Source organism: Blennius ocellaris (genome assembly GCF_963422515.1).
Source record: "Blennius ocellaris genome assembly, chromosome: 2".
Lineage (NCBI taxonomy): Eukaryota > Metazoa > Chordata > Actinopteri > Blenniiformes > Blenniidae > Blennius > Blennius ocellaris.
This window is the reverse complement of record NC_137651.1, coordinates 26,274,156-26,297,868: the sequence shown is the minus strand read 5'-3', so window position 1 is coordinate 26,297,868 and position 23,713 is coordinate 26,274,156. Positions and strand designations below refer to the sequence as shown.

The window sequence follows — 23,713 nt, the reverse complement described above, 5'->3', positions numbered from 1 at the left end:
TTTTTTTAAAAATAAAATCGGACCAAACAGAACACAAAAAATCAGAGCTGAGACATCGTTGATGCTGTGATGAAAGCTGGAAAACTCGCTTCAAAGCCACGCCGTCAGGGTGAAGTTTATAAAAACAAGCTTAATGCAACAGCTATCTGAGAAGGTTTTTTTGGGACATTTCACTGTATTTTGCAGAAAAAGGTTTCATTAAAAGTGGCTTCCTTTTGAGATTGTAGTCATTTTCCATTGTATTTGTTTGGTTGTTGCTAAAATGCAGACATTTTCATCATGTATACTCGACAACACAACAAAGATCTTTCTTTGTTGTTTTAAGTTTCAATTTAAAGGTTGTTATGGCACTATTTTACTGGTTTCACCCCTTTAAGACACACACCCTTGTTTTAAGAGGTATAATAATTTTTAGTATTACAAATGGGTGTCTGCAGTTAATTTAGTCATGGCTACAAATGGCTACAAAACCACATAGATTAAGTGTTTACATTATAAGTGTAAACAGTGGGAGAAAAGGGTGGCGCGACAGGCTTTTCGCCCTCTAAAGAGAGAAATTAGTTTGTTAAAAAGAAAGAAAGAGTGTCGCAAGAGAGGTACATTGGATATAATATAAAAATAGAAGATATATAAATAAAAGTAATGGACATAATTAAAAGTGAATCTTTTCAAATATCATTCCACTCACTAACTAAATAAAATGATATGGACATGATAGGAGTGTAAACATCAAGGCAACTGTCCCAACAAAAAACCAATAAAAACATTTTTTATAAAAATAAAACAGGTAATAAACAATTAAATAAAGTTAAAGTATCAAACTCAAAGTAATTCAGATGTTATTGGCATTGTCAGGCCTTAATTTAAAGGCTCTAAATGTGAACATTCACAATGAGAATGAGTGATACCTATCGCCTCCAGTTGGACCACTGTTAATACATTTCTTTACAATTAATCAGCACAAAACATGAGATAAATGAAAAATACCAAAGATAAATAACTGCAGAAAATGTGTTTTTCATTTCATTGGCTCATTAATAAACAAACCCCCATAAAAGTGCTTGGATTAAAGTCACACATGCACAAACTGTACTTAAACCATGTCGCTCACCTCTCTGGCTAAATCAAATTGTGTAGACAAATGATGAGAATAAACAGAAAGACTACTGGGACAACACCAATGTGGTTTGGTAATTCAAACAATCAACAGAAAAGCAGAAACAGAAAATTGCCTCGGTGCCTCTCTTTTGCATTAAAAAAAAAAAAAGAAGTAGTACAGTTTTTGATGTCAACTAGTTCATTGGAGCAGATTGACTTCCTTCTTCATGCGCATGTAAAACTGCTGTCATCACACTAACCCGCCTACTCTGGCAGCTGGTCACAATGCAGGTATTGACCTCACATCCTACATAGCTCTGTCACTCAGTAAAGGACTAAAATACAGAAAGAGAGGAAACTGAGAGAGGAAAAAAAAAACAAAAAACAAAACAACAAAGATATGCATTGATAGTGTAAGCGGCTGTTGAGTTCACACAAGAGATGCAACATGAGTCAACATGCAAAGCAATGCAAGTTAAAACACAACCGGCTTCCCAGAAACCAAACAGCACAAAGAGCAGAGGGAAAGTCTTTCCAGTCCGACAACCAACAAGAGCAAAACTGTCAGTCTCCCAATCACACACACACACACACACACACACACACACACACACACACACACACACACACACACACACACACACACACACACACACACACACACACACACACACACACACACACACACACACACACACACACACACACACACACACACACACACACACACACACACACACACACACACACACACACACACACACACACACAGCTGGTACCAATGCAGGGAGATCCCAGCGTCAGTAACACGTAAGGGGGAAGTCGAATCTGGTAGACATTGTCGCTGAGGCTTTGAGTGTAAAATATTGTCTCCTATGGATGAAATAACCCCAATGGGACCACAGTGCGTGTGTGCCAACAATTATTGTGGAAAGCAAGGAAACTGAAGCAGTTTTGTTCGGCATTTTGTTTTCCCCATAAAAAAGGAGAAGAAGACGAAGACGAAGAGAAGACAAACGAAGCTGCAAAAAGAGACAAGCTGTTCGGAGAAATGCGAGTCTGATGCGAGCAAACTATGATCAATACAGTACCCTCACCTCAAACCCCCAATTTCCTTGATGTTATTTCAGGAGCTGATAATAGAGCTGCTTTATATTGCTCCCACACATGCGCTTGGATGTGTAACAGGGCAGGGTAGGAGGGGGCGATTGATCTCACAGTGTGTGTGGAGCACTGATACACAAACAGAGGCATTTCTTTTATTTTCTTTTTTTCCTTTTCCTTCATCTAACCTGCCACACTGTGCAGCAGGGTGCAGCACCGTGGAGGCAAGTTGAATTCACAATGAAAACACGAAGGCAATCTGCTTCAATCACCCGGTCTGTGCATGTGCACTGATATTGGTCGTCATTTGAGCAGAAAGGGGCTCTGGGGGGGGCTTTCAGGTGAAATTATTTAAGAGGGTTACTGTATTGATAAAGCCATGCCGGAGTTAATCGAGAGAGCGGCAGAGAAAGCAAATGGGACCACCGTAAAGCGTAAACCTACCTGTGATGTTGACATCCACGATGCCGGTGCGGGTCCCGATGCCGTTGGTCGCGTCGCAGACGTACGTTCCGGCCAGGTCGTAAGACACGGGGCCCTTGAAGAACAGGCTGTTGTTCTTGATCTCCACATTACTGGGCAGGGAGCCATTCAAACTGTGGTAGGGGAGAGAGGGAGAGGCAATAATGCATACACCGTAAAAAAAAAAAAAAAAAAAAGGCAGAATTACTACAGGCCACCAACTCCACAGAACAAAAAGAAAAGAAAAGAAAAACTAAAAACTTCTCCCAGATGCTGTAGAGCAATTCAAAACACATGAAAAATACAGTCCCCAGTGCCAAACACACTTGAACAGGGCACGTGTGTGTGTGTGTGTGTGTGTGTGTGTGTGTGTGTGTGTGTGTGTGTGTGTGTGTGTGTGTGTGGGTGTGTGTGTGTGTGTGTGTGTGGTTTGAGATAAATACCAAGAATATTTGACAGCACTATATTTCAGCCATCATCCATCAAGTCCAAACAAAATTATGAGGACAGGGAATCCCAGCAGGTCCACACAGGTAAGATATAGCTGATGCCGGAGGATATAGTCTTTTTTGGCATGGAGAATACAAAACAGACAGTGGTGGGAGGAAGGGGGTGGGGGCGGGGGGGTGGGGGGGGGAAGCAAGGGCTCGCTTCCTCAACTACAGCACAGCTCACACGGCTGAACTCAAAACTCAGGGGAGCTGTCAAGAGAGGCAGCTGATCAAGCGATAAACGCAGAACGTACCAAACGCCGGGCTGTCATTGAGAACCGCGGCTCATTCCTCCTGCCTGAGGTGTTTGTCTTTATGGTTCGCTATCTTTTACCACGCTCAAGACTCGCTCGTGTCCTTTGATCAGGTCAGCAGACTTTGAGGTCACGGATCGCCAACACGCACCGAGCCTCCCTTCTATTATGTGGACCGCTTTCATGGCGCCCGCAGGCTGCTAAACGTATCAGATTTCATGACAATTAGCCGTTTCCTGTCGCCTTCGCCTCGATCTGCTTCATCAGCTGCTCCGAATGGACTCTGCATAAGAAGAATTATACAACTAGAATACCATAAAATAAGCCTTTAGTCTTACTGCTGTGAGATGCTGGGTGATTATTGGTTTGTATAAAATGGCCAAAGTGAAATTTCAACACGCAGCTATTTTTAGCTCTCTCTTGCAAATACATAGGAGAATTTAAATAAAGTTGTCCTTGCAGCACCATATTATGTAATAATGGTTCAAAATGTAATACAGCAAAACATTTTCACCTCATTATGTCATAGCGCTGCATTTTGTAATAAAATTCTCGAATGTTCTTATAACTTTTGCTGCATTCGATAATAACTTGTTAAACATTGCAACAGTTATTACAATACGTGGGTGTTCTAGTTTTTCTTTTAAGAAATTGTAATTATATATATTATATATATATATATAATACATATATTTATGGGGTTTTTTTTTACCCCCCCTTGGAGAAATCAGATTATAAAGTCATTTATTAAATCATTTAACTCACATTTTGTAATAACCGTTGCAATATGTAACAAGTTATTACAAAATATGTTCAAGAATGATATTACAAAATGTGGCGTGATTATACAATCAGTTAAAAATGCATTACCTTGTTACATATAGCACCATTGCTACATAATGTGGAGCTGCAGTGCTCCATTTGCAACCTTGAGCATAGATGAGTTTATAAATTCACCCTCACAGCATGGCTTTGACGCTAATGCTACTTCAGCAATAAGGCAGGTCTCAGCGTTGTGTGATGTCTGCTCCTCTTGCTTAGGCCCTGTTTACAACGTGAAAGACAAAATGCAGTTTTTGTGTGTTCATTTCAGGAAATTTGAGTTTTTACACAGCAACATTTCCACGGAGAAAGAATTGGAAGGCTTTCGAAAAGTTCACCTTGAGAGCCGTTTTCAGCGGCTCCAAGCACTGTTGTTGTAGAAACAGATCCCCAAAACACTAGTGTTTGTTCTTGCTTTAAAACATTGTAATGTAAAGGAGGATTAAAAAACTGCAATCCCCACGAAGTGAATATAAAAACCCTCACCAGTTTCTGTAATGTAAAAAAAATAAAAAAATCCAGCCAATTTGACTAACATTAATGAAAGGCAAGAAGTCCAGGCCTCTTTCCACCAATAGTCAAACATCACTTCAGAATCTTGATAGTTACATTTCAGGACTTGTCAATGGAAAAACCAAAATGCTCGAAGAATCTTTTCCCATTCACAGTTCGGAACAAAAGTAATGGAAAAGATTGCGGTCGAGCTGTTCTTCACCGGCCACCTTGGCGAAGCAATTGCAACGGAGCCGCAAACAACCCCCAATACAGTGTGTCACAATTCAATAATCAGTTGCCTTGTGAGCCTCCATCAAGTGCTGAGTTTTGCAAAGCTCAATTGATTTGCTGCAGAAATTAAATGCTGGCAAACTGCAATTCACGGCCTATTCTGCCACGACCAGAGGTGTCTGCCACACATTTCAGTGTGTGTGTGCGTGCGTGCGTGCATGCGTGTGTGTGAAGCCTAAGGGTTAGAAAAATGAGAGACCAACAAACAGCTTGAGAGTGATGCATCTTCTTTGATGACTTGCTGGGCTGTGTGTGTGTGTGTGTGTGTGTGTGTGTGTGTGTGTGTGTGTGTGTGTGTGTGTGTGTGTGTGTGTGTGTGTGTGTGTGTGTGTGTGTGTGTGTGTGTGTGTGTGTGTGTGTGTTGACCATGACATCCTCATTTCATATCCTGATTCTCCAAAAAAGTTAACTTACAACAACAGCCTGAAGATGAAAAGCATTTCTAATAAATTACACAAAAAATACGAGAGAATATTAGAATTACCATTAACACATTATAGTTAACTGGTCTAAAAAGGACAGTGTATTTAATTACCCATCCACCTGGTACTGTTGGTCTGAAAGTGTTCTAAAATGTAACTTTAATCATGAATTTGGTTGTTTTTGACATCATTCGGTAATCAACTTATTTCAAATAAGAGCTATTTGGATCAGATGTTTTTGTTGGTTTTTTTCTGGCCGCAGGTGCGGCGCTTCACTCTTGCCTCCCTCAGCCTTCCTAATTTCAGCAGTGGTTGCTTTACAGTCTGAGATTTTGCTGTGTTAGAATAAAGCATGAATTACATATCATTTAAAAGGGTCGTTAAGACATTGATGGGTCTCATCCACTGCAATCAGTTACTGAAGAAATTACCAGTTTTCTTGGTATGGCCTTTAATGATTAATAGAATCATATTTCCACAATGGAGATAAGTATGCCAGCTAATTAGAGTAGAGCAGAGTGTGAAGTAATCACATTGTAAACCGGAGTAATACTACTGCTTTATAATGCTGCTTTGTATATATATATATATATATATATATATATATATATATATATATATATATATATATATATATATATATACACATATATACATATAAATAAAACTAAAATCCTACCGCATGATTAAAAAGGTTGTATACAAACAAATTCTGCTCCATTTTTTTTTCTTTCTCCCAGCTCACTGTTTCCGTGCCTCCTCGTAGCTTCAGTCGGCACTTAAAACAGACTCGGTAAACGAGCACAGCGAGTGAAAAGATGCCCCACGAACAAAACATCTGAAAAACAAACAATGAGGGTCAAATAAAACGGATCCTCTCCTCGTTGCTAGTCAAGCGTCTGCTGTTTCGGTGAACATCCCCATTAACCTAGTTCTGGCACCGTGTGAGAAGAGGTTGATTTAAAAAAAAAATGTTTTAATCAATCCAGCCACAAAAAGCATTGAAATACTCTGCACACCTACATATTCAATAGCCTTGACTGGTCCAGAATGAAAGACAACAATATTTCCTGGATTTGATGACGCCTCTGGGATATGTGTTTGCAGTTAAGTGTGACGCAATCCTGCCAGCCTGCTCTGGATGGTTCCGTCGCAGCCTTGTGCTGACCTCCACAGTGCAGCCCAGGGGAACCTTCACAACAGATTTGGCATCTCATTTTCAGTGCAGCAATGGCCGTCCTCTCCTATCTGTCAGCACAGTGCCCTCGTCTTTCTAGATCACATCTCCCCCTCTTCATTTCATATCTTCCCCAATCTAACTAAATCTCCTGGCTTCTTGTAATATAAAGCGTCTCCATCTTGTCTCCTTTTTCTTTTGCTGTGTGTGTGTGTGTGTGTGTGTATATACATATACACACACACACACACACACACACACACACACACACACACACACACACACACACACACACACACACACACACACACACACACACATATATATCAGTGTTGCTGGCCTGAAAGCTAAATCTACGAATAAGGAACAGAAGAGGAGGGGAGGGAAAAAAAAACTGCCTATGCCTCATTAAAATCCAACAGGGGTCTGTGGAGTAGCTACACAATAGTCTATTAATCCACATCTACTCAAGTCTAGTGACATATTTCTCAACCTTCCCTTCAATGAGCAATTAAAGGACAAATTGCTACATTTATCTCTCAATTTTGCCATAAAATACTTAAATTCGGAGCAGTGATAAGCTGGCCTCATGTTCAAAAAGCCAAGCAGAGATTTCTAAGCACACGAAAGACTTCGATCGCTGCAATTCTGCCTTCTCCTTGTATCCCTTCCATATCTCAGCGCGTATATTTATTATTTTCACATGAGCAGTTTTCATAACATTCCTCAGAGCACATCAAACCTGGGTTGATTTAGCAATTGCCCCGAGGCCTTGAAATCGTGTTTGTATCTCCTTTTTGCTTCATGCATTTGCAGCAATACTCTGAGAAAAAGACCCTGATGTCACCCTTGCGGTATGCCCGCTTAATCCACGGCTTCTCCTCCAGCTATCACCTCCTTTTCAGCGTGTCAGGGACAAAACCAGAATCTCATTGCCCCGCGGAGAATGCAGCAGCACTGGCAATGATGCTTTCTTACACTTCTACCTGCATGACTGTCCTCAGAACTTCAAAGTGAGGAAAAAAAAAACCCCCAAAGCAAAGCCAACCGTCTTCTGTTTGCATTTATCTCTCAGTATCTGTGACCATCAGGCAGATCGGTGTGCGTCTATGTGTGTGTGTGTGTGTTTCTGTAAGAGGCCTATTGTGCGACGCCTTGGGTCCCACTATTATCTTCATTACACGTTTTATATACAAACAAATAAACAGAGACACAGTTCAGGAGCAAGGAAGGCGATGCAGTTTCAGCTTTCTTGTGCGTGTGTCTCTCTCTGTGTGTGTGTGTGTGTGTGTGTGTGTGTGTGTGTGTGTGTGTGTGTGTGTGTGTGTGTGTGTGTGTGTGTGTGTGTGTGTGTGTGTGTGTGTGTGTGTGTGTGTGTGTGTGTGTGTGTGTGTGCGTGCCTTGACAGAAACTTTGGTGAAGTGCAGACTCATTCAACTAGGCTTTTCTGTGAAACGTTCACCCAATCGCTTCACAAAAACACCTTTTTTTATGGGGGGGGGAGGGGGGGAGGGGTGGGGGTGCAAAAATCTAACGTGAGAAAAACATCATGCAGACATGCCGTCTCGCCTCTCCGAGCCTTAAGGGGGTTTTGTTACGGTTCAGTCAGACTCACAGCTTCCACTGGTAGATGGTGACCGGGGGGTTCGCGTCGGCCCTGCAGGTCAGCTGAACGTTCTGACGGTTCAGGTACCAGTTCCCGTCGAAACCTTCGATCTTCACCTCAGGTTCGTCTGTGAAAGAAGGCACACTGATGTCAGTTCATCCTTCTACAGCTAAAACTTCCCAAACTCTTATGGCAGTCAAGGAAACTTGGCACAAAAAGAAATGTTGCAGATTTAAAACAGTAACGCTCTAAAAAAAAACAAAAAAAAACTTCCACAGTGATAAAACATTTGGTTCGCTGTGCTTCTATTGAGAAGGTGGCAATTAATTTTGCTGAGGGGATGACATAAAGAGCTGGCCAGCCCACAGGTTCCTCTCAATACTAGAACCTCCTTCCACACAACAAAAGGATGCCCAAAAGCATATTTGTACTACTTATAAAAACAAGACAAAGCAGTTGGATTGCATGCATCATATGCACCAGGGCACCAGGGGTGTCAAATACATTTTAGTTCAGAGACCACATAAAGCCCGATCTCATCTTGAATGGCTCAGACTGGTAAAACAGTGAGGTGATAAACCTTTGAATTTAGTCTTTACAGTGGTTTCGTTTCTTTTTGTTTTGTTGTTGTTGTTGTGGTGCAGAGCATATGTGTTGAAAATGTCTACATTTTCACACAACCAAACAATAACAGGGAAAACATGACTATCTCAACGTGAAGCCAGTTTTAATGATGCAAAATACAGTTAAATAAAAAAATAAAATAAAATTTAAACTCCTCCTATAGCTGTTCCATTATGTATGTTTTTTACAACCTTTTTAAAATTTGATTGGTGGTTTTGCAGGCAAGTGTCTTGCGGAACAGTTTTGAAACACAGGCCTTATGTTTGACACCCCTGATGTGCACCTATTGTTATTCGATTCATAATTCTTCACTGAGCTCTCATGAGCCCGTCAGGAAACAGCCACATGTGGCTTCCAGGTTGTAAACTGATGAGGTTTATAGGACACAGCATGGTCCATTCCATCCCGTGTGGTCTTTATACTCAGAAGCAAATAAATTGCAGATGACTGTTCATGACATTTGACTCCAGTCAAGAGATTAAAATAATTTATTAGGTGAAACAGTACTAAAAAGTTGGCCGCATTTCACTAAAACTTAACTTAACTTAACGACTTAACACACGTGTTTTTTGTGTGAATTGTAATTTGTAATCAGAATGCAAATATGTGGAAAATAAAGCGAAATAAACTTGATGAAGATGGAGTCTGGTGGCGTAGGTGCCTCGCGGAGGCTCATTTGCATTTTTTTCCTTCTTGTTTTGCACCATGTTTACTGTAAACTGAAGCACCAGTGTCACCTTGCAACACGCATTACTTCAGGGTGTAAACAAAGTACAACTAAGACAGGCTCGAAGCAGCTTGTTTGTGTGAAAAAAAAAATTAAAATCTCTCTCTCTATATATATATATATAAAATCCCTCTAAAATGTGCCACATGGCAAACTACAGTGTAATATTGATGTGTCGTATTGGGAGTTGTAGGAAAGCGCCTTACATTGAACGTTGAGCACCACGCTGTCTGTGATCCTCTCGTTTCTGTACGTGACGATGCACGTCAGCTTCTGTTTGTGGGTCTCGCGGCTCGGTATCACCACGTAGTTGCTCCGCACCGTCACCGTCCCGTTCTGGTTGCGCGTCTCCTGGAAAGTGGCTTCGCCTTTCAACCTGGTGTCCCATCTGATCACGCTGGGCGGCTTGCCATTCGCCGACACACAAGTGGCAACGGTCATCTTGCGCTTTTGAGGCCGAGCCACGATCGTGGGAGTCGTCAGTGTCATACGCGTCATGGGGCGAGCTGTCGAATGCAGAGGAGGAAAAAAAAAAAGGGGGGCAATTATGCAAGAGAAGCAGTGAATCTCGATTGATTGTCAAATTTTGTCTACTTCACCTACAATCAAACATCTGAGGAAAACTAAATTAAGGGGGCTGAGTTGGAAACGGTGTTGTAAGTGAAATCAGACAAAGTTGTTCCTCTTTCCCTCCTCAAAGCCAAAGCAGTTGTCAAAGCCCTCAGATGTAGAACCCACTTGCCTACCAAATGCGCAGTCATCCAATTTGAATCTTTTGTTAGTTGCCAATTAGCAATCTACTCTTAGTACATCAAAAGGCAGGCCAGAGCTTGAGCGAATCCACAACTGAAAGAGATAGGATATGAAGAGGCCTCTTTGAACGCTGCCGGTTGGTTATCTGCACGCAGGTTTCCCGACATTCGCTGAGCCGCTGAAGCCTAAAATGAGGTGCTCAGAGGCTCAGTGACACAAAATGGGGACTCGGAGTTGACTAAGAAGCTCTGGCAACAGGGACTACTTAAGCCAAGTGGTTTTTTTTCTTTCACTGGGACTTAATGCAAAACACACCAACACTTAATTTCTAATTAGCTCTCTAATTAAAGTCAGCACACAACCTTTTCAGAGCTGCATCTCCCCAAGATAAACTAGAACTCGAACACTCCTTCACTCCGCAAGATGAGACTATTCAAGCCAAATTACACACTGTGAAGTGGCCTTATTGATTTCTGTCTCACCTGCCATTTTTATTGATGACTTTCTGCAGCACTTCCCTGTTTTATTAAAGACGACTGGGCCAGACTGGGGCTGGTGTTACACCACGCATCAATCATGACATCATAAATCTGTAAAGGCTGAGTCTACGCTTGTCTCCTTTGACAGGATTGTGAGACTCCACCTAAACATGGAGGTTGGTGGCGCTCATGTTTCAACTGTAAAAAAAACACAGCAAGAAGAACAGAAGGAAGCTTTTTGAAGTGTTTCATAAGAGCGCAGCCTATTTTAAAGAAACCTTGTGGCCCTGTAATGTCGAAACACAGCGCTGTCAAAGTGTTTTCATTCAGCACTTCACTTAAGAAAATGGTGTCAGCTTGATCCCATTTTGATGTGAATCAGAAGAAATATTCTGCTTTTGCCACAAGTCACTGAAAAAAAGTAAATTTACATACATTCTTCTGATTAATTATCACTCCAGTGAAAACATGCCTGGGAAATAGGTCTTTCACTGATCTTTACATCTAAAACTTCTTTTTTGGCTCAAATTGGATCTGCTCATGCATGAGTCAGTGCTACAATTGCACACTGCTCTGTCGGAACTGTCTTTGTTCAGCAACATGTCGAAGCTTGTAAGAGACCAATGACTCACTCGCCATGGTAGGGGTCTGGTTGCATTGGAAATATCCTGAGTTTGCATAGAGAAAACTATGTTTCTTCCAAATTACCTCTTCATTGCAATTATGGGTTACTCTAAAAATTAGAGGAATTATTCTAGTAACTTGGGAGGTACTTTGATTTCCTTTGCTTAGTTAGTATCTCTAAAAATATGCATATAATGTTGGCTGTCAGCACAGTGCGGGTCAGCCTAATAACTGACTTACTCATCAAGTTGAAGATTAGTTATATAGGTAACGTTACAAGTGGAAAATGTGGAAACATTTTTGTTTCAGAAAAGTTTCTTGTTGATACGATAACATTTCGGAAAAGTAGCATCCCCCCCCCCCCGTTTCCATAGAGTCGGAGTGCCCAAAGTTCGAAATTGGGAGCCAAAGGGGGTGAATTTTGAGTAATTGTAATTGACCGTGCTATTAATTTCCTATTGGGGGATCATTACTACTGCTAAAAATAGTAATGATACAGGGGTACAATGCTTTAAAACACATTATCCCCAACACTGGATTTAGAAAATACATGTATACTTCTCCCATTAGATGTGATCTTGGACATACTTTTGAGAAGTGGACAAAAAACATATGAACAAAACAACAAAAATCTTCAATAAGCACCAATTAATTTGGATTTGTTTTTGCTGAAATGCTACAATATGCCCAGTCTGCATTTCAAATATAACCAAAATCCTTGAGGTAGTTTGCTCTAATTAATTTCTCCAGTACAAATCTTACCAAAAACAGTGAGGTTAACCATGTTCTCCCGGTTGCCTGCAGGGAACGTGGTGTACTCGCAGATGTAGGCAGCCTCGTCAGACAGCTGCAGGTTGGAGAACACGATGGTGGTGTCCTCCAGCGAGGGTGTGCGGTGACGGACTGCCGCCTGTTTGAAGCCCCGCTCCTTGAAGGGCGGCAGCACAGACACGCCCAGGGCCGGGTTGGCGATGGCCACGTTCTGCTTGGCCGTTGAGGAGCTTCTGCCAGGTGACTTGCGAGATCTTGACGGGAGGGTTGCTGTTGATGAAAATGCACCGCAGCTCCACTTGTGAACCCACAAAGCCAGACTTTGCAGAGTCCATCTGTACCATCTGTCCATTTACAGCTAAATGTAGCAGACAAAAAGAAGGGGGGGGGGGGGGTGTAGAAAAAAAACATTTAATTAACAAGTGTCCAAGGCCAAGCAAAGCACTTCAGTCAATAGGAAGTACATGCACTGAAAGTCAAGGAGTCAATTCAGTCTGGTAGGTAGTACATGCACGCACAGCACTCGCAGTCAAAATGATGGATCCAGTCACACACACCACTGTGGCACACATACAGTGCAGCATCTCTTTATCATGAGCACGCAATGTATACACAACCCATGAAGTTAGTGTTTCTGATGGAACAAAGAAGAACCAATGCACCACTAATGAATGAGTACCAATGAAATGACTTGGAGCCAAGTCATCGTCTGCCTTCCACCTTCCCAGAAGCACCCTGGGCAGTCCTCTGTAATTGTAGTTACTTCCTATTCACAAACACTTCAATGCCTGCCTCGGGCTCCCATTAAAAAAAGAAGAAAAAAGTGGGGTTCTATGTAGGTACTTACAACATTGAGAACCCACACATTAACTAGAAATCCCTCTTCTTCGCTAACTAGACCAAAGAGGAGTTCGGTTGCAAAAGGAAAAGCCAATTAGCAAGTTAAACACACAAGTGTTTTTTTTTTTTTTTTTTGGGGGGGGGGGGGGGGGGGGGGGTGTTTCTGTGCGTACGCTGGTCTCACATTAAATTAAAGCTTCAGATTTACTTCTTTCTCATGTGGCCCTTTTTGCTTTGCTTAAAATCATCCGTTAACGTCCTTGAGTCAGATTTTCTTTAAAGTCTCCTTGCTTTATCTATAACAGAGATGATAAGCTGATTAAAATTAAGTCACACTGATATCATATTCCAGTTTAGCACATAAATAGATAAATATGCCACAGATTTGGTTATTTTACTCACTCAGAGCGGAGGATTTGCTTCTTTCTGGGAGGTTTGGTGCATGGGTGGTCCAGAGCAAGAAAGGAAAGACGTATGGATCATGTATTTGACTGAACAATTGAGAGAGAAAAAAAAGCACTGCTGGTCTTTCTATACTCGCAGTGGGTTCTTTTATTGTTTGACTCAAGTGTTGAGAACAAGTGCACCATTCATGTTAAACTGATCTGGGCTTGTAACAAAATGCTGACTGAGCAGATGTGTCATTGCAGGGCTTCTGTATCCTGTTGTCTTCAACACGTCTTGATTATCTCCGGCTCTGATTTATACTCCTTTCAGGTAAAGTCTGATAATGTCCCATTTCCTGGTCCGACAACCCCTAGCTGAGCTCCTATTTACAACCAGCCGCAGCTATAATTATCTCCTATGGATACAACAAGGACCCACAGGAGGAAAGGCCAAAAATTCCTCCGTTAATCACAATGAAGTCATAAAGCCACCAGTAAATCCAGTCATAAACAGTGAGGAAATATACTGTTGCCTCAAGAGGAGAACTGGAGCTAAAACACATGCAGCACAAGCAGAGCAGCACTTTAACAATGAGTAACTACATCACAAAGATGGATAATCGCCGTCTTCAGAAATAAAGTTTCCATTGGGTGCTTTAAAATGTGTAAGGACACACGAGAGAAATCCATTTCTCTGCATACCCACTGAATACAATATCTGATGCAGTCGATTTTTAACTGTACGTAAATCAACAAAGCAGGGGAGGTTGTATGCGTGCAGACTGCCAAACTGTTCTCAACAGCAGCATGGACCACAGTGAAGATTTTTATTTTTTCTTGTTAAATCACTAGGTAGTCGGTCGAAGGACGTCAACGCGCAATACATACATGGCTAAAGGAAGCGGTGCAGACTAGGGGTGGAAGACTATTAAGATTAACAATGTTTTTCTTTCCCCATCTTTCACAGCAAGCCCATGATGTCCCAAAAGCAGCGCATTACCCGAGAAAGGCGATACCAATCTATTGTTATATCCTTTCACTCGAATACTGCCTTTTCTGCCGACATCAAATAACATAAAATAAAAAACAAAGTAACAACCTTTTGAAGTTACTGAATGCCCATCATCTTTCATTTCCTTCTGGCCACATCAGCAAGATCCCCTCTATAGAGATTTAAACATTGGGGATTTGAAGATGACAGATTGATTTACTAATACACTTTGACAGAGAGGACTGGCAACCTTGTCATCTGTACCTTGAGAAGCACCTGTGTCCTTGTGCACCCCGGGGCAACGCTCCACTTCATTTATCAGTGCTTAGATTACCACTTGTGGCAGCAATAGTATGATATTTTTTGAAATAGCAAACACAATTTACTGTGTGACAACACTCGTTAAAGTTTAATCTTAAGTTGGAGGGAAGCGTGTGTGTGTGTGTGTGTGTGTGTGTGTGTGTGTGGGGAGGGGGCTCATAAATATGTACCTGCCTAAACCTCACCCGCTTGAAAGGGAAAACAATACTGGCAGAGTCCGGCTGGTTGAAAGGCTGCAGCCCCTCTCTCCTACCCTCCCTCTGCCCTTCTTTGAGCCCAATGCTCCGCAGTCACATTGAACCAAATAAACAGCAGCTCACGCAAATGGAAACCAGAGGAATCGGCATAATTACATAGCCACAGAGCCTAAATCCCCTCTGTGGAGGACTAGGGGCACCCACTGGGACCCCTTTCACTCAAGGACTGTATGAGTCCTTGGCCGAACGCAGACTCGAGCTGTAATTACAGAGTACACAGCAAAGAGGGGAAAAGCCAAAGAAGAGCAGAGATGTATACATACCAAGAGGCATTAGCGAGGGAGAATCTCGTAGGGTTATGAGAGCCAGTTGTGCATAGAGAAAAGTGGGGGGAAAAGCAAGAGTTATGTGCGGTAGAGGAGATACGAAGCTGGTGAGAGAGGAAAAAGAAAGAGATGGGACAAAGACGGGAGTTTTGGGGAGATTTGAAGGTATGCTTTGGGATTGAAACTGGCCGACATTACCGTTTGTGCTGCTGCTGCTGCTGCTGCTGCTGCTGCTGCTTTGTTCTAATGCTGACAAGAGGGTGACTGCAGGGACAGTCATGGTTTAATACACCTGAGGCTACACACTGCCTTAAGTTGCCAGTGGAAAGAGAAAACCAGTTTTTGGATGGAAACGCAATGGGACACGGAAACAAACAAAGCAGGACGTACGTCCAAGCTGGCAGAACATTAACAAAAAAAAAAAAAAAAAAAAAAAAAAAGAGGTTTGATTCACACCAGGTGAGCTGACTTGGATCAGAGGGGACATAAGGGGCACTATTAAAACAGCTGCTGCACCGTCTGGCCCTGCACTGATAGCAAGGGACTCCCAAGGCCTCGGCACAGAAAAGCTGTGCACGGAGCATTCACAGCAATAGGAGCTGGCCTGTCAGGCAGCACGGGAAAGCTTGTGCTTTCTGTTGTTTGCATATGGCCAATGGACATTGTGCAAGAGGAGCCACACCACACAAACAACTGCTTCCAGTCAAATTACTATGGTGTGGGGGCGACGGCCAGTGAAAGACAAAACTGGAGGGGAGTCTTTGTTGCAAGGTTCTAATATTTAAAAACCAAATGGGTGAGAGTATTCACTCTCTTCACTAGAAATGTGATGAAATTCAGTATTCAAGAGTTCCATGAAATGATGTAAGCTGTTTGACTTGGTATATATTTGTTCTGGGAACAAATATAAAGAAGGTGCCTTTCAGAATAGATTGGCATTGTCAGTACCAAATCGTTTGTGTTGTTTATATTTTAGTTATTGATACTTATTTCTGTTCTTAGGGGGAAAAAACTAAAGCTTTTAAATCTAATGTACATTGATCCACCCCAGTTTTTTGTTTATCAGTCTGACTCTGCTCTGAAACAATAACAATGCCATTTCATTCCATTTATTTATTTAAAAGGGACCGTGTACAATATAAACATATAAAACACACTTGAAAAACAGGGCGCCAGCTCCATAAGACTAGGAAGCTTTTTTTCCCATAAAACGATGACTATTTGGCAAGTCAGTTCACAGTTGCTATGTTATGCTATTTTTATTGATGTTGAACTGGCCAACAACCAACACAAGACAAGCATTGGCTCATTTAGCAGTACTTATCCACTGCACATCCAAAGAAATCCATTTGGGGCTGAGTCAAATAAAGTTCAGAATAATTCACCTCAAACTGCTGCAAAGTGGGGAAGGCAAAGATCAAACAGAGCTGAATACATATTTTAGAAGAAGCACTCATTAATGTCTAATATTTAAAGCTGCAGCAGGGTACTTGGCACTGTGTCAGTCCCAAATGGCGGCAAGAAGTCACTGTGTGAAGACTTCAAAACTTCACAAAATGCATAATGTGATTTCATTAAATATCATTCTTCTTGAACTGCTAAATGCTGTGTTCGCATGGCTTTAGAAAGCAAGAGATGAAGCGGAGTTACAGCTTTCTGGCTGGACTGCCCACTTCAGCCCATTTCCGAAAACACGAGAAGGTTTTTCTCTTTTGTCCAAACACCCACATAAAAGCTGAATTCAGGCAAATAGGTCAAGCCCAACTTCCACTATTGCAGCACTTCACACGTATTTTGGTATAAACTCCCTGCCAAGTGCAGCTTTAAAGCTTATCACATGAAGACACATCATCTCCTCCTGCTTGATATGCTTAGGTTACTCCTCTGTCACTTAAGTGGGATGCTGATAGATAAAACATGGCCTGAGCCACTTGGGATAATGACTGTTTAATGTAGACCCAGTTCCCACGGCAATGGCAGAGGCTTCTGTGCTCCCCCTATTCATGGCCACACATGGGGTGTTTAGGGGGAGTCAAGATCTACTGTCTCAAACACATAAAACCTCCCATTAGTTGCTTGTTTATCCTCTTCGTGGAACCTGTTTTAATCCTTATTTTGTTGCAAGTGAGTAATTTAGAGCTCACGCAGTGGCATTTTGCTTATGTTATATAAACACAGCACGGGAATAATAAAATGTGTTTGGTAGATTGTTTATGTGTTGCAGCAATGGCTCTTGGCAGTTATGCATCAATTTCAAATGGGGCCACATTAGTAAGAAATATGCATTTGTGGGATGAACACTGGAACATACAAAATCTTCTTCCCCAATGCCAATAAGCTTCTTCATCTGTTCAAACTTTCCTTTAGCGTCAGGTTCCCATGACCTGCCAACGGTCCTGACCCCTGCTCTTCCCCATCAAACACCTGTGTGATCAGTCTGGCTGAGTGAACAACACGACCACATTAGCTTAAAACGCTGGTTGCAAGTTGGGATGCCATCCATCACCAATGAGAGCATGAGAAGGAGGTGCGAGACTGGAAAAAGAGGCTTCCACAAGCTAGCGAGGCTCTCATTATGAATAGTTAAATTGCCATTATGCCCCGTTTCTTCAGCCTTCAATCATGCAATCCACCAAATAAGCAGCAATAGAAGAATACGCTATTTCTCTTTGGCAATGGATTATAGGATGTGGGTGCAATCCACATACTCAGCTCTACTTCTCATCCCACAAATGCAAGTTTCATACAAATCTGGCACCACTCAAAAGGGAAGTAAACACGCTGTCCAATAATATAAGATTTATTGCCAAGAAGCATTGTCAAAGCAAAGAAATAAACCACCCCACATAAATGTACTTCCTTTTTGGGTTATGCTTCACAACTGGGAGATGAAACACTTTTTTAAATTCACTTATGGATTTACTAACTGGAAGTTATCTGACTTTGCTTAGATACAAACAAAAGGGTCTCTTTATTCTTGCGCAGCAACCACATTTAGGTTTCAATTTGTTGGACGTAGCCATTAAATTGTTCGACAAGGGGCTTTATGTGTTCAGAGAATTTGTTTTAATCTACACTCAGGCACTATTTGATGGTGCTTCAGCCACGTCTCTGGGGTAAACAGCAGTGTACCTGCCAAAGCACCTCTCTTTACCCCCTGTCTCTCCAAGCGAACATTCAACTGCAGAGGCAACTGAAACCTCCCTGGAACAGATGGTTAGTAGACCTGTTCCTAATTTTCCACTATCTGGTTCAAATTTGAAAAGCGCTTTTGTATAACACGCTTGTTCATTGAGGACAATGTAACAGCTGCTGCGCAGTAAATGTTAATGATTATCGGGAATATTTATTATGTTAGGCGACTTCCCAATCTGGGAAGGCTCCATGAGAGCCGCTGTGCATTTCATTTTAACATATTTGTAATGGCTGCTTGTTTGACAGAGTAAGGGAGAAGCATAATGACCGAGCAGCACAGCGCAGCAGTGGCGCGTTTGCCATGGAGGCTATGGAATTACAACTTTCAGGTTGGCAGTGCGTAGCATTCAGCTACTCAAATACACGCACCGATTCTCACCTAATAAAGCAGCATTCATCGTTTCTGAGGCAATGTGAGGTTCAGTGCACAAGCCCACACACACACACACACACAAACTCACACACTGATGCCCCTAGAGCAGCTTTAAGGCGTTTCAAATGTCAAGAGGATGCATCAGTTCGCCTGCAAAAGGGCTTCTCATCTGAGTTTGACGGGATAATGATTCACCCTTGAATAAAACACTGGAAAACACCACTGCTCCATTTTTTTTATCTGATGACTTCAAAGAACCAAATCGAGATGACACAGCAGAGAGTACTATGCCCTTCCAAACAACCTATCAGTACTCATACAGAATCTATTATATAGTTATATACTGTACAGTTGGTAGCAATGCCTCTCGATTTCCTGTAATTAATGTGTTTTGGGGTTGTTTTTTTGGTTGTTTTTTTCTTAAATAGGAAATATGCTCAAGGCCTTCTGGGATTTTAGCTGTCTTTGACATTGGCAATGACAAATAATACTGGGCCAAAAATAAGGCTTTTGCCCAACATAGAGAGAGAGGGGGGGGGGGAGAGAGAGAGAGAGAGAGAAAGAGAGAGTATCGAATGTAAACAAAGTATCAGAAAGCTCTGACCCTTCTCTCTCACCCCACAGCTTAACCAAACAAGGCCACCAGGGTTTCGGTTCTACGACACAAAATAAACAGCGCTGACGTTACCGTTGACCAAATGATGGGATGACATCACCCACCGATACCAGATACAGAGCGACTGTCAGTAAACAAAAGACCGGGAGCTACGGGGCAAAAGGAGGAGGGATAGCCCCTCACCTGGCAAATGAATCACTGTAACCGGTCGTGTCATGTTTGACTGAAACTTGGGAGCAAAAAAAAAAAAAAAAAAACTGGGAACGCATCCAGGTGCAGCCAGTTTTGGGAAAAAAAACATAGCATCAGAAATGAAATGTTGCAGCACGAGCACTATAACAAACAGATAATAATACGCTTTATCAGACAGATCCCAAGCCAACCCGAGGGAGCTTTTACACAGACCAGGCAATTAGTCAACAAAGCATCTCGTCCACACAACGGATTCACGGCGCACAATGAGGCGTGCTGGATATTTTTCAATAATGCAAAAGTTTCCCTGGGCTTTTAAACAAGGGCAGCTGTTACAAGACTTAATGGGAAAGAGCTGATCAATAAATAAAAAGGGGGCCACGGGCGCAGCGGCAAAGTGATGCATTATGGTCTCTGACAAGCTGGGACCCCAGCGGCTGCAGACACCGGGATGGGGCACGTAGGAGTTAAAAGGGGTGGGGCAGCATAAATGTGATGGAGAGGATTTTGGGGGAGTTAAGGAGGAGAGTGAGCAGTGAGAGTGACACGCAGTGGGTCAGACATGCTGAGCAGATTACAGCACTCAGGATATTAAAGTGGCGGCGAGACGATGCTGCAGGCAACACACCTCCTGTGGAAATTTTAGCATTGGCACAAGGCGACAAAGCGGATGTGTCCACATGTACTTTTGACACAGTCGACACAACAGCACAACAACAGCACCGCTGCAGGGTTGTGCTTCTACTCAGGGGTGTTCGAGAGCAATCCCACTGAGGGAGAAATCCACCCTAATCCAACTGCAGACAGTAAATTAATATTGATATGAAACAGTTTAATGTCCCCTGAGGCTCACCTCAGGTAAATACTAAGTTCGGGATGATTCCAGAGGAAGTATAGCAGAGCCTTCATCCTAACCCTCATAAAAAAAAAATTCAGAAAAAAACGGAGTAATTTCAGCTAAAACTGACAATAATTGATTTGGTAAATATGAATATAGAGTTAAGGTAATAGTAACATGAGCTACGATGAAGAATCATACTGGTGCAACAGCTGCAGGCGAAGTAAGAAGACTCGGGCCGTGCTCACATGAAGTAGCAGCGTTTCCATCGTCGAGTGGAGATGGCGCTTCTTCAAACTGTTAAAACTCAGGAGCCTTTTTCAAAAAGTTGTCTTTTTTTAAGTGGCTCTGAGCACTGTTGTAGTGTAAACAGCCTTAGATTAGCCTACAGGTTCAAAACTAAATGCTCTTTGGAACGATAGATTCCATCAATCTAATCTAACTAAATAGACTTTGATGCGGAGCACGCTGGGTAGCACTCAACTGAGAAGGACTACTTGGCATAAGACGGTGTGTTATGTTTCGTGTGAACTGGGTATTCACACTTCATGTGAGAGTTGACAGTTTCAAGAATAGATCCATTTCCAATGCAATCCAGTAATCACTGTGAGGGGAGGTGAGGTTTATCGCCACTTCAAATACAGAGCATTCAGCAGACAAGGGATAAGTATGGCTCCGAGAAAGTTTGGAAGGTTGCATTGTCTTTACTTTGGTTAGGACCAACAAGTTAGCTTAATTTGTGTTAAAAGGTTGTCAAACTGGATCAGTGTGGAATAAGGATATCCATTTATTACAGCTATAATCATCCCTGGTTGTGGCAGCTGCTTCTTTGGCTTGATTAAGTCAGTATTAATGCTGTTTTTCAACATATAAACCACAAACATCTTCACTGAATATGCATCGGACAATAAAGCATACAGGATTATCTATGAGAATGTTGTCGGGGTGGACCATATAGGAGGGGGTGGCTCTCTCTGTGCCAGCACCACAGCAGTACCCTATACCTCTGTTAAGCACTCAGCAAATACGGCATGAAATGCATATAAAGTCCTGCCAAAAAGTGCTGAGAAAGAGTCTGGCCCTGGACAACCATGCATGACAAATCCTTCTCTCACACCATCTGTTCCATTGTCCACAAGTAAAGATAAGTCTTGCATTGAGTACAAACACTGAATATTTTCATGTGATTATGCCAAGCACTTGTGTTGGATACATTATAAAACATTTAGATTTCAAAAATCAAACTACTATTCAACTGAAAATGTATGATCAATTATTGGCTGAGCAGAAGGCGTGTGGGGGGGGGTACTGCTGCATGCTTGTTAAACGCAGCATTAGTATGGGTGTGAACCCATACACTCCATGCAAGGTGACCTTTAAAAATACTCAGTCAGAGTACAGCATATCGTTTTTGGCATCTGACCTGCGTTGACCTTTACTGGAGGACTTTTTTTTTTCCCTCTTTTGAACACAAAGGCCAGCTGATATGTTGCAGGGTAGTGGGCGCCTTTCTGATAAACAGGTCCAATATGAGCCTCGTGAGAAGCACTGCTGCATGACCAGTGACTTATTAAAGCCAGAAAGGAGAGCGGGCAATCAATATTTGATTAGAGCCACTTGTGATTATTTCAGATATTTCTATTTTGAGCTATATCAGAGTAGTCTCAGTAGATTTCTTGAAATAAATCGATGTTGTGTATATCATACATTTTTAAGGATGCGTCGAGAAAAATAAAAAAGCAAATAAAATGAGGCTGACATCAAAGTGCATCTCTGATTTTGGTTGGGACACAAACAGGACAGCCGGGGCAACGTGCAGGCAGCTCTGCTTGTATGTTGCACAGAGCTATTTTCCCCCCAACATTGCCATGTGCAGGCAATTCATACAGCAGGACCATTAACATATAGGAGAGGGAATTCACACTCCAGCTGGAGTGGGCAGTGGGCTGAAGCCCCAGTCTGCTATCAATTAACAAGCACACTTAGTGTGTATCTGAGTCACGATCACCGTGGGACTCGGAAAAAAGGCTGTGCGTTTGTTCAAAAGTAATGTTGTCACAGCAGCGAGTCTCCAGCTGATTGCCAGGCCTCGTTCATGTCTGATGGTCCGCTAACCGAACGCAATAAAATCACCTCTCTCGTACCAGCGATCACGTACTGTAAAGGAGCAGTCGCCTCTGGGCACGTGCGCAGGGAATTAAGTGCAAACAAATACGATTATGAATTTTACCCTGCAGTCACAACATTTAGACATGGATTAAAACCCTGATTTCACCACTGGAGGAATGAATGTGCACAGTTACTTAAGCTGATAAAGTTAGATATGCTATACTTATTTTATCCTCGAACATGCTATCTTATCTCATTATTATTATTATTTTTCATGCTGGTAATGCATGTACATTTTAATAAGCATTTCTTGCTGCAGTTAAACTGTGACATTCACTGCATGATTGCCAGAAGCTTTGAGGGTGTATTTTATATTTCTTTTCCAGAATAACATCGCGCTATATTCTCGGCATCCTTGACTCTGAAAAGGAGTTTTTGAAAAGAGTGACTCGGGAATGGCAGAAGTTCAGAGTGGAAGGATCACCAGCAAATATGACGAGTAAACACAAATGTGTGGCAGAGACGGCTACATGGGAACGTTCAATCTTTCGGCATGAATGCTGGAATCTGGCCTTCACCAAGTCCCCCCTTTTCATGTGTGTTTTGATCATGGAGCTCTATGAAATCCAGCGGTTCTCGGCAGAACTCCGAGGCCAGGGGCTGAACCATTTCCTAAACCACGACCACAGGCCATCTTTCCAAGGGGAGTAAGGCTCCATGTTCCACATACATATAACCGTAGGAATGCTCACCACATCGCAGGGCCGCACTCATATTCTGCTGCATGTGCTTTCCAGCTGTGAAAGCATATTGTCTTTCCAGTATACCATACATATACAGCACGCTCTTGTAGCTCTCTAGTTTTCAAACTGTGTCTTTTGCTACATCAGGCTCGTTATTCTGAAATCTCGCATCTTGGAATATATATCACTCGGACATAATCCATTACTCTTTAATGTCCATCATATATTGAACTTTCAGCAAGGACAGAGGAATCAAAGTTGGGATCATTTTACATTCTAATAATAATAGACATATAAATAAAAGAAGTGATTTAAGTGATAGAAATGTTCTCTGGCGGCATGCACATTTCATTTTTGTTATTGTGACATTAATTTCCATGAAAAGC

General features: G+C 42.1%; 1 protein-coding gene across 1 annotated transcript in view; it reads right to left on the bottom strand.

The window, feature by feature from the left end:
• Positions 1-23,713, bottom strand: part of nectin1b (nectin cell adhesion molecule 1b) — a gene marked incomplete at its 3' end in the record, with an annotated part of 185,891 nt that overhangs the window by 115,776 nt on the left and 46,402 nt on the right. The window contains 5 exon segments of the mRNA XM_080504369.1: positions 2,647-2,798; positions 8,232-8,349; positions 9,780-10,079; positions 12,192-12,418; positions 12,420-12,558. Coding sequence (XP_080360495.1) covers positions 2,647-2,798; positions 8,232-8,349; positions 9,780-10,079; positions 12,192-12,418; positions 12,420-12,558 — 936 coding nt within the window.